The sequence below is a fragment of the Phoxinus phoxinus genome (assembly GCF_949152265.1).
Source record: "Phoxinus phoxinus genome assembly, chromosome: 6".
Lineage (NCBI taxonomy): Eukaryota > Metazoa > Chordata > Actinopteri > Cypriniformes > Leuciscidae > Phoxinus > Phoxinus phoxinus.
Window position 1 is genome coordinate 2,834,718 of NC_136881.1, and position 11,921 is coordinate 2,846,638.

Below are 11,921 nucleotides of genomic sequence, written 5' to 3' on the forward strand. Positions count from 1 at the left end.
GAATCCCTTGTGTCTTCACACCTGAACTCACTCCCTCAATCATCCACCTGTTCATCGTCCTCATTATCTGTGTCACCTGTCTTCACCTTGTTAGTGTTCGTTTGTATCTGTATTTAGTTTGCTACTGTTCAGTCTGTCCTTGTCGGTCCTTGTATATGTTACTGTGTGTTGGGAGTGTTACCCTTCTGCCTGTACCAGTTTTGTGTAAATTTATTTTAGTAAAAGTTTGAATTGGAGCTTTGTGCCTCTGCCTTTCTTCACCCGCACCATACCCGTGACAGAGGCGAGGTATAAGTAACAGGGTTTACAGAAGAAGTCCAAAAACAGAAACCACAAACATTGGGTGGCATTGTGTTGATCGAATGTATGACACTTGATGTTCATACTTCCCTAAAGACACATACATCTCCATCTGAATTTAAAATTTTGAAGAATAAAATGTCTTAACACATTTGACATTTGACAGGGGATTTTATTCAAAGTGATTTACACTGCATTCAATGCTTACTGTTTTATTAGTTCATGTCCTGCCTCAAACTCATTACATTGGCAATGTTAATACTGGAGTAAAACAATCCCTTTGCCTTATTTGCTCAATTAAACAGAAATGTTTTCTCTCCACTCCATTAATCAGAAGATAAAGCTAAGCAGAACGTTTTGTAAAGAGATTCTCATCTATACTGTGTTACAGCAGATTCATATATTCATAACCTGAGGATGATTCTCCAAAAGTGTCTGTCCGGCCTAGCAGACAGCAACAGTCAAAGTTATGAAGTTATGAAGCACATATACGGTTAAAATCAGATGCTCATGTATAATATAGTAAAGCTGGGGTTTAGAGCCGATGACCAGGCGAATGTGTTGAGAAGATTTTTGCATTTGAAGAGTCATGAGGTTCATGATGACCATCAGTCATTCACTCATGATGAATGTCATTCCTGTGGGGAAAAATGCTCATTTTTAATGTATATTTTAAAACAGTTCAGGTTGATCAGATCCATTTGATTTGTAATTAGATTTTCCACAAGGAATTATGAAGTAAACTTACTCTGGAAGTCTTTTGTCTCCCACAGTCAGCAGCACAAGAACCTTAAAGAACAACAGCGACACGATCAGTCAAATACAGTCAATATGAAACCATAATCAAGCCTATTTACTCTATTAATACACATTCCCAGTGAACAATTAATGAGTGCACGCTGTTCTAAAAATGATTATCTTCACAATCTTTCATCTTCCTTTTCTTTAATGTTAACCTGTAGCAAAATTTAAGCATTTTATAGTGTTTCATGGCTCCATTAGATTTTGTTTTTGTTTTTTGTTAAACAATCCAATAAAATCGAAGAATAAAACTTTTTTGTTTTATGAAAATTTGTTTTCTTTCTGAATATTTGATTTTGCACAGAAATATGTCATATTATGGAAGTAAAACAAGTTGCAAATGGAAAGTTACTCAGTGGTTTGAATGTTTGTTTTGAATTTTAAGCAAATGATAAACACAGATATATGTTTCAAATGTTTTAAAAGATTAAACACAATATTCTTACCATATAAAGGTGGTATAAACAGGAAAAGGATGATAAAAACCAAGCAGATCAAAACAATGGAAATCCAAACGACAAACTTCCCGTTTAAACCTAATGCAAAAAAATATATATATATACATATATATATTAAGCTTATAAAACATATTCAACCCTGGGAAACACATTTAAATGATCAGAAGTTTTTAAATAAACTGTGAAATATGCAGTGTAAGAACAGAGAATATAGAGGAAGTTCGAAAACAGAAACTGCAAACAAACAGCATTAATGTGTTGGTCTTTCACTAAGTAAGATTTACTGACATCTTGTTTACGTTCATTGCAAATGTATGATATCAGTGTTGAGTCCAGCAAGAATATCAACCACGACCATAATGCATGAAAAATGACCACGTAAGATGATGGCAGATCAGAGCTCGTGCTCCATCTCTTCTTCAAATTACTCTAAACCTGCTTAGTGTCTCTCGAAACAAACAAACATCAAAATAAGTCCTTGGGTGAAAGAGAGCAACTGAGGGGATTCAAAATCAAGAATTTCTAAATGTCAAAATGAATCGGCAGAACTTCTTTCTGTGAAATGTTTGTCTGGTAAAGTGTGCGTGTGCTGTCGTTCTCTCTTCTAATACATGACACTTGCTTTGATATTTATTATCCACTTCTAATGCAATCACATTCAAATACGTCATTAAGTATGACGTGGTGTCCAAACACGTGTTGAATGTACATTCAATTTCTGAACATGAAGGAACAATTTAAGCATTAAAAAATAATCAGACTCAGAGATTAAATCACTATCTCACCTTTAAACAGATCTCTCTCATAGACCGGATCACTGGTCTTCTCACTCGCTGCGTTCTGGAGTGAACAGGTGTAGAAGATTTCAGGATTTCTTTCGTTTTTGACAGTAATGGACTCTCCTTTCGGAGTGATTGCAGAACCCGTCAGTGTTTTTCCAGCAGAATTCTTCCAGATGATTTTTTCACTGTACTCGCATCTCAAATACACAACACCAGGGTTACCAGTCGGCTCTATTATTATCACAGGTTTGGGGACCAGGTCTGGTAAAGAAATAAACAATGAAAACATTTACACTGTTGGTATCAGATGGCATATTTACAACAATTTTAAAATGAACCATAACGTAAAAAAACAACAACATTGTACTACCCTGTTTTTGGACATGTATCATGGTATTCTTAAAAGTACTTACAAAGCACCATGGTTTCATAATCTGACACCATCACTGTACCATAGTATTGCCAAAATACAGTGACGGTATCGTTCAGTATACCTGGTACTGAATGATTACCACATATCGTGGTATTTACTGTACTTCAAGGTCAAAGAACACTGCAGTACTGTTCAAAACACACGATGATAGTATGGTAGATTTTGTTAGTGTGATAACAGTTATTGGTAAATTACATACATTCAAATTATATAATAATTTTTTTTTCACAAATTATAAAAGTTGACTGATTTACTAGCTTTATTATGTTAAGTAAAAATCATATGTTTTCAAAAATCAACAATATGATGCTTTTACATTAATAATATTAACATAAATTTACAAATTAATATCCACTCACCCATAACGGTCAAGGTGAATCTTTGTGTCTGCTCTTTACCGCTGACGTCAATGGTATAAACTCCACTATGTTCGAGTGTTAGATTAGTAATAGTGATTTGTCCAGTCTTCACATCAAGAGTCGTGATGCCTTTGAATCTCAGATACGGGATTGTAGTAGTAGTATCTTCTTCTTCCCATTCAATCACCTTCCTAACTACAGCATCTTTTACCTGTTTCCATGTGATGCTGGTGACAGGAGGAACAATTGTGTCTAGTTTAAAAGAAACTTGATCACCCACTGCTTTCATCACCTCTTCACCTAGAAGTAAAATATGAGAGAGTATGTTAGTCAACATTCAACAAGAAAGTCTCTGTCATCCAGTCATTTAATATTTGACAATTAGGTTACACATTATAATATAATTTACAAACTACAGCGTTGAGGAAAGTTACTTTTAAAAGAAATGCGTTACAATGTTGCGTTTGCATTTCACTGGTTTTATTCATTTTGAGGAATAGTTCATTTGTTTTGTACATGAGATGAGAAAATGGATGCTCACATTTACTGTAGTCCAGAACTACAATAACAACACATTCTCATTAGATGCGTCTCTATAGCACGCATTGTGTTTATCGTGCAATTTATACGCGAAAATTCGTTTTTAGGCGCATATGACACTGTAAACCCCTTGGGTGTGAGGTACGTGCGTATTATACGTTTGGATGATCAGTGGTGTGGGGTACGTGTGTATTACACGTAATAAAGTGCGTATTATATGCACGCGAAAACTGCGTAAAAACTCATTTTAGCGTAAATTGCATGATAAACACAATGTGCTATAGAGACGCATTTCATGACATCAGGCTGACAATAAGCATCATGTTCACACACAGCGCACAGAATTACTCCCAATTTCTCTCAACATGAGGACAGGAGAGCTCTCAGTCAATACATGGGAAACATAGGAACTTGTGTTACTTATTTGAAAAAGTAACTCAGATATTTTGTTGTAATGTGCTGCTAGCCCTCAACACTGTAAAACGAAACTATTAGGGTCGACAAAAAATAGAGATGCTGCGCCATCTTCGATAAAACGTTATAAACTTCACTTACGTGATATAGCTTCTGTGGTGATGAACACAACGACGGCGACCATCAAGCATGGATGTGACATTTTTGTTAGACAAAGTAGGCTACACATTAATGCACTTACATATTTGGCTCAGAATGTCTTTTAAAAGCCTGAGAGAAGGTGTAAGAACAGAGAATACAGAGGAAGTGCAACCAGAAACCACAAACATGTGGGGGAGAGCACGGGCGAAAGTAGCCTACCATTTTTCAGAAAAAACATAATTTTAAAAGATGATGGTTTAGACAGAGATATATATTTGCTGTGGTCAGTCACTCACAAGTGTGGTCTATCAATACCAGGTAGTATTTTGTAAAAATGTAGAACAACAATCATAAAAAAAACAAGAGTAACACAACAAATCTACCTTGTATATGTGTTACTTTCGTCCCAACTGACGGGGTCGAAAGTAACACAACAATAATATACAAGGTAGTTTTTTGTGTTACTCTTGTTTTTTTTATTAGCCTAAATATAATTGAGTATGACCTTGTTAACATGTAACTGCAAACATATTTTGTCCTTTATCTTTGCAAAAAAATTAAATTTAAAATGATAACAGTTTCATCAAATGTTTCAAAAGTAACCCAACAGTACAAACTTGAATTGTTTAGAATTTTTTTGTATTGGCAATGTCAATCCATTTTATAAAATGTTTTTTTTTTTTCAACATGAAAAATATGAAAATTAAATTAAATTAGCATAATATAAATTCTCAACATAACAATAGTCATGTTTCCATCCAGCTGTTTGTATGCATACATGTAAAATGTGATGTGAAAAGACGGATGCTAAAGTTTGAGCTGACTCACAAATGTGCTCGACTACAACTACTCTTCCTCTTCTCAACATGGACTGCGTGTTCCCGGGGGCGGGGCTTATGTAAATTTTAGGGTTGGTGATGTCACTAACCCGGGAGGAATGATGTATAGTCTCTACCAGCCGTTTGTTGTAGTCCTTAAAAAACGATTTCTTTAAAAGCAAATATCTCCCTTTGCTTTGAACTTTGAGAGTTGTAACTTTGCAGATGTTGTTTATGATCAAACAGCAACATTACACACTAACTAAAGTTAGAAAAGTCTAATCATACTCAACCACCCTTACATCAGCTTGTCCACCTCTTCTGGGAACACATTTCATAGCGTGAGTTTGCATTAGACAACTTGGCGATGTTTGTATCCAAGGTGGTCAGTGAGACAATTCCAGCGAAGACCTAGAGCTGGCTCTCGTGGGTCTGAACTATGCTCAGTAAGCCACAATTCGGTCCTGGCTGCTCTGGCTTCAACTGGGAGGTGTTCTACTACAGAAGGTACATTACTGGCACACTAGCGGATTTCAAAGCCACCAGAAGACAAAAGACAGCGCATACTGTCGATGAGGTTACGACCCTTCATGGAGTCAAGACTCTGCAAACCGTTGTGAACATAGAATGCCTCCTCTATAGACCTTTGAACATCTTCGTAGCCTTCGCTTTTGTCCTTAACATGCCTTTGGAGGGCGTATGTGGCACAACAAGGACAGCAGGTTGTCCCAAAAGGAAAGACCCAGTTTATCAGTCGTGAATGCATGATGGATCTTGTATCTACATCTAGAGGTGTCAGCTGGGGAAATATTCGAACAGAAATGGATGCCCCTTTCAGGTGAACGACCTCATGCCGTACAGTTCTCAGTGAGTGTTTTTGGTTCTTTCTGTAGCTGGAGATATTGTGCAGCGGAAAAAAGGAGAATAGTCCGCTCTAGTGAGTGTTCAGCATTATACAGAAGTACTTATTCTACCTTTAACATGACCTGTTGAGGACGGTTGGGACGGACAATATAAATTGTGCCTAAAGCGGTACTAACCATTACCCCTTTTCCACCAAGGCAGAGCTGGTGCTGGTTCGGAGCCAGAGCCTAGTTTCAAATCAGTTCTTTGTTTTTTCGACACCCAAAGCACCAGCTCCGAACCAGTAAAAGTGGTTCTTAAGTAGCACCAAAACATTGCTGGGCTAGAAGTAAGAACCGCTTGCATCAGGGGCTGGGGGCGGGGTTACTGTGACCAACAAGATGAACAGAAACTTGTGACCGCCATTTTTTAAATAGCTGCTAATCGAGCTAATAGCTGCTCGATTGTAATCTCCGTCTATGCAAGTTACGGCGAGCTGCACGTACGCGTTGGATTCGCCGTGTTTGGATGCCTATGTAGGTTCGCAAAGCCATGAGCATCAATAGTAACGCAAAGACCGCCATTGTTGATGTAAGACTTGTTCGAGATGCATCGGAGCGGCGCGGACCGATCAGAGACTTTAAATACTTCAGCATCCATACTCTGACTAGTGGAGCTTTCAATATACAGTCCAAGCAAAATTTATTCGCACACCAGATATCATTTTTTATATTTTTTTTACTAGTGTGTGCAGGACACTATAGTTAATTTATGTAAGTGAGGAGAGCAAAATAAAGTAAACTGACATGTTATACCCAAAAATTCTTCATACAGTGACTACCAGCAACCTTTATACAAATTTGGGACCAAAAATTATTCTGACACTTTGACCTGACCATGTTTTGCTGAAGTGTGTTTTCTGTAATTGCTTATGCGATTTTACACCACAGACTGGACAAAATGAAGCATTGCTTGGTAACTGGTTGAGCTAAATGGGTATTATCTAATTGTGTAGTTAAATTTAACAGCTGACAGATATTCAACATAATTCATGTGTGAGACAGTCTAACAGAAGGATGGACAAAACCTGTGAAATATGAGTTCTGGTCATATTTTATTAGCATTTTCCAAACTATAGCGAACAAACTGTGATAACGTGAGAAATGTTGAAGGTGTCTGAATACATTTTGATTTGATTGTAGCTTCAAGTTCACTCTTGGAGGGCTTGCAATGCGGTCGTGTATGGAGCGGGGTCATGCATGTTAGGCTTGTGCTAAATTGTAGGCACTTGGCAGTTTTAGTCTAGAAGCACTTGGTATTTTAACTGCTCTGTGAGATGAGCGTGGCCCTCTACGAGACTGTCTAGAGCCATTTTGAGTAAGGCAAAGTCAAGACTCTTTACCACTATCACATTTAGGCAGAGCTGGTTTGGGTATACCATATGAGCTGGCAATCAACATATTGCCTGGGGTTTGTGGCTGTGGCTGTTCACACTGAATACTAGGCACTGAAAATAGCTGTGGGTCAAACTGCAGTTACCTAACAGGTTGATGTAACTGACCTGTTGGGGGATGAGGTTGAGACTGGGCCGTGGGCCTGCAAAAGTAGGTGGCTGTACATAACTGGTGATCCTGTGGATCCTGAGCAGGGGCGCCGCTAAGGGGGGAAAAGTTAGGACGATTCTAAGGGCCCACGCACTTTTGGGGCCCCCAGAGATTGATTTTATTAATGGAATGGGGGCCCAACCTCATATTCTTTCATAGGGCCTAAAATTTCTAGCGGCGCCCCTGATCCTGAGACATCCAGTCGAACCAAAAACTATGCAGGCACCTGCATACTAGTGTGTGCAGGACACTATAGGTCATTTATGTAAGTGAGGATAGCAAAATAAAGTAAACTGTGACATATTTTACCCCAAAATTATATTCAGACACTTTGGCCTGACCATGTTTTGCTTCAAGGAGTGGTATAATGCCCTTTTCACAAGATGTAAAATAAGTCTCTGATGTCCCAGTATGTGAAGTTTTAGGTAAAAATACCCCACAGATATTTTTATATTGCATGTTAAAATTGTCACTTTTTGAGGGTGAGCAAAAACACACCGTTTTGTGTCTGTCCCTTTAAATGCAAATGAGCTGCTGCTCCCGGCACAGGGGGCGGAGCTTCAAGAGCTCGTGTCCTTTTACCTCACACACACACACACACACATGCACTGAACATTTCAAAAACTTTTAGCCTTTTATGTTGAAACCGGAGTCAGACAATGATGGAGAGACTCAAGAAGAAGTGACGACATGTAGAAGCAACAGGACATTTCTGAATGGTTAGTTGATGAATTTATGAAGCTTATGTGTAGTTATCTTCTAGTCATTGATTAGCATATTCTGTCATGAATCATGATAATCTATAAATCACATTCCCGGGGGGCGGGGTTTATGTAAATTTTAGGGTTGGTGATGTCACTAACCCAGGAGGAATGTCGTGTAGTTCCTACCAGCCGTTTGTTGTAGTCCTTAAAAAGCATTAAAACAATATATATATATCCCTTTGCTTTGAACTTTGAGCGTTGCAACTTTGCAGATGTTGTTTATAATCAAACAGCAACATTACACACTAACTACCTTTTTACACCACAGACTAAACAAAATTAAGCATTGCTTGGTAATTGGTTGACCTAAATTGTTATTATCTAATAGTTAAATTTAAAAGCTGACAGATATTCAATCTAATTAATTTGTGAGACAGTCGAACAGAAGGATAGACAAAACCAGCGAAATATCAAATATCAAAGTTCATAACTCTGAGTTCTTGTCATATTTTATTACCATTTTCCAAACTATAGCAAACAAACTGTGATAATGTGAGAAATGTTGACGGTGTCTGAATAAATTTTGGTTTGACTGTATATGGTCTAGGCAGAAAGGTTGGGTTGGCACCAAGGTTATTATAATTGTGCATTTTTAAATAAGTTTTTATTTTAATATCATTTTCAAATTTCCTATAAATTTCAGTTTAGGTTTAGTTAGTTCCATTAATGTTTTTGATAGTTTAAGTTTATTTTTTATTTTGTGAACACATTTCTATTTAGTTTTTATATATTTAGTTTTAGTTTTATTAATTATAGTTTAGCAGAGTTAAAGGGTTAGTTCACCCAAAAATGAAAATAATGTCATTAATGACTCACCCTCATGTCGTTCTAAGCCCGTAAGACCTCCGTTCATCTTCGGAACACAGTTTAAGATATTTTAGATTTAGTCCGAGAGATTTCTGTCCCTCCATTGAAGCTGTATATACAGTATACTGTCCATGTCCATAAAGGTAATATAAACATCATCAAAGTAGTCCATGTGACATCAGTGGGTTAGTTAGAAGTTTTTGAAGCATCGAAAATACTTTTTGGTCCAAAAATAACACAAAATAAGACTTTATTCAGCATTGTATTCTCTCCCGGGTCTGTTGTCAATCCTTCACAGTTACGCTGATGGCGTAAGACGCTGATGACGTGTTATCTGGTGCGCCCGAGCTTCATTTACAGTCTGAGGGAAACGCACGCTGTAAAAGTGTCTCATCCGCGACATGCACATTTACGCACCATTAAAAAAATGATATCCACGCAAACAATGTAGAATAGCTTGAATATAGCGTGCGTCTCCCTCAGACTGTAAACGAAGCTCGGGCGCACCAGATAACACGTCATCAGCGTCTTCCGTCAGCAGCGTCACTGCGGAGTCCTGAACGCAGATTCACAACAGACCCGGGAGAGAATACAATGCTGAATAAAGTCTTATTTTGTGTTATTTTTGGACCAAAAAGTATTTTCGATGCTTCAAAAACTTCTAACTAACCCACTGATGTCACATGGACTACTTTGATGATGTTTATATTACCTTTATGGACATGGACAGTATACTGTATATACAGCTTCAATTGAGGGACAGAAATCTCTCGGACTAAATCTAAAATATCTTAAACTGTGTTCCGAAGATGAACGGAGGTCTTACGGGCTTAGAACGACATGAGGGTGAGTCATTAATGACATTATTTTCATTTTTGGGTGAACTAACCCTTTAACAGAACACTTTCAATTAAAAAATTTACTTTCAGCAAAAGTTTAATGTTTAATGCAGTTTAAAGTCGTGAAAACCTCTCAATAATAAAATAATAAAATAACTGTTTGAGATTTGAACAAAAAAACAAACAAATGCAGCTTAAAAGTATAAAAGTAAAAAAATATGAATTCATACTCATTCATATTAAAGATGAAATCTTGTTAAACGTGGTGTATAAGAAAGAAAAGGTGTATGATTATTCTTTTATGGTTATTTCTATTATTAATCCTTTCAAACATATAATTCTTGTATTGATACATTTATGCTTTTTGTTATATTGTATCTTTTAATATCATATACGCATATTCATGTGGTCTATTCAAACCAGACATTTATTTTACTTCTACTCTGAAAATGTATGTCTATTTGTGGGCTAGACGTGGTATTTGTGTTTTCCGTTTTCTGCTCAGTGTGGTATCCTGTCCAATATGTGTGGTATCTTGTTTATTAAGTTTCACATGAGATGGTTATCTTACCTGGAATTAAGGTACAGCTGTGTTTGCATAAAGTCTAGACATGATTGAAATACTTATTTGGCCATTTGTGCTTCTTAGGGCTGGTTCACATAGAAAGCGTTTTTGCTTAAATAGACATGAAAATGCACATTCCGAACTTAAATGGTTGTAATTCAAGAATGCTTTGGAATATAGATGTAAGATTGGTCTTGTTTTTAAGAAGACATTTGGCAGATTTTTGTAGAAGTGAAATAAATTAAGACAGTTAAACAAAAAAAACGTTATAGAAGTTTGAGTTTATGAAAATGTACAACGTTAAAAATGTAATTATTCATATTTTATATAAAATATATATTTTCAAAACCTGGGGGACTCTAAAACTGCACAAAAAAAAAAAAAATCTGAACAAGTTGTGTTTCAAATGTTAGCTTGATATCTCAAAAAATCTGCGTTCAGTGAGATTTAGTTTGGGCGCAGTACCACACTTCTCCACTAGTGGACATTACTGCCCATATAAGGGCGCCGCCATTTCCATGTTGTTTGAGTCTGAACCATTATTTTTACAATTTTCATACAATTTATGAAGTAGACATCCTATTCAGAAGTAGTGTTGGAAGTTTGGCAGATTTTGAAATGAATTCAACCTCTAAGAAACACAGAAGATCACGTATGTGCATTATAGCTCGCTGCCACATCACTAATGCTGAATCTATTATTGTTTTCTTTATATTTAAAAAAAATTCAGACCTTTTTTTCTAAAAGCATTGAACGGATGCTATCTTTTGAACTTTTGAAAACAAACTGAGGTTTCTACCATTCTTTCATGATTTTTCATGTTCATCACTATTTCAAAATAAAGGTCTGAACACGCCTTAGGAGTATGAACATATTACATAAATCACCCACCAAAACTGAAAACTAGAGATTATAATCTTTCAAATTATATATAGTTTGTCAAGATTGGTTTAGGTTTAGTATAGGATATTACTGTTTTAAATAATGGCCGTGGCCAATATAAAGGGTTAAAAAAAAAGGGGAAAAAAAGCAAGACACGGTCAGTGGAATGGGGAAAAAGTGTAAGGTCTCGAGACGCGTCTTTTGTTATTTTGGGGGGCTACATCATAGATATGAGAAGGAACAACAGTTTCTGCATGTAATGGTTTGTAGAGGCTAATGTGCTCAGGAACAGAGTGGGAAGATAAGGGCTGAGGGTTAACAGAATTACTCTTAGAGTATATCAGTCTATACCTGCCCTGGGTAAGTTCATTTCTGGTTTGTGGAACAGCTGTTGCATTCTCAGTCTCTGACTCTCGAAGAAGTGATGCAATGAGGCACACTTTCTCTATCCTGACCAAGCATGTGCGGTGTATGAAGCGCATGGTCTTAAAGGGAAATGGGTATCAGTAAAGTGAAAGATATGTGCCCACTACTGGTATTGTAAATCATGAAAAATTGACTTCAGAACACA

At 36.8% G+C, this 11,921-nt stretch overlaps 1 protein-coding gene across 1 annotated transcript; it reads right to left on the minus strand.

Annotated features, from left to right (window-relative positions):
* Positions 1-454: 454 nt before the first annotated feature.
* LOC307000487 (uncharacterized protein) lies at positions 455-4,392 on the minus strand. The gene is made up of 6 exons (XM_079616121.1): positions 4,229-4,392; positions 3,134-3,433; positions 2,345-2,602; positions 1,548-1,637; positions 1,049-1,089; positions 455-938 (listed from the first exon to the last, which is right to left on the minus strand). The coding sequence occupies exons 1-6, from the start codon at positions 4,314-4,316 to the stop codon at positions 933-935; spliced, it is 783 nt and encodes a 260-aa protein (XP_079472247.1). The 5' UTR covers positions 4,317-4,392; the 3' UTR covers positions 455-932.
* Positions 4,393-11,921: the final 7,529 nt, after the last annotated feature.

Excerpts from the sequence above, each read along its gene's own strand:
- LOC307000487 (XM_079616121.1), bottom strand. The coding sequence starts at position 4,316 with ATGTGTAGCCTACTTTGTCTAACAAAAATGTCACATCCATGCTTGATG. Across the intron at positions 1,638-2,344 it reads TGAGAGAGATCTGTTTAAAG|GTTTAAACGGGAAGTTTGTC; the intron begins GTGAGATAGTGA and ends TTTTTGCATTAG. Across the intron at positions 1,090-1,547 it reads GTTTATACCACCTTTATATG|GTTCTTGTGCTGCTGACTGT; the intron begins GTAAGAATATTG and ends TTGTTCTTTAAG.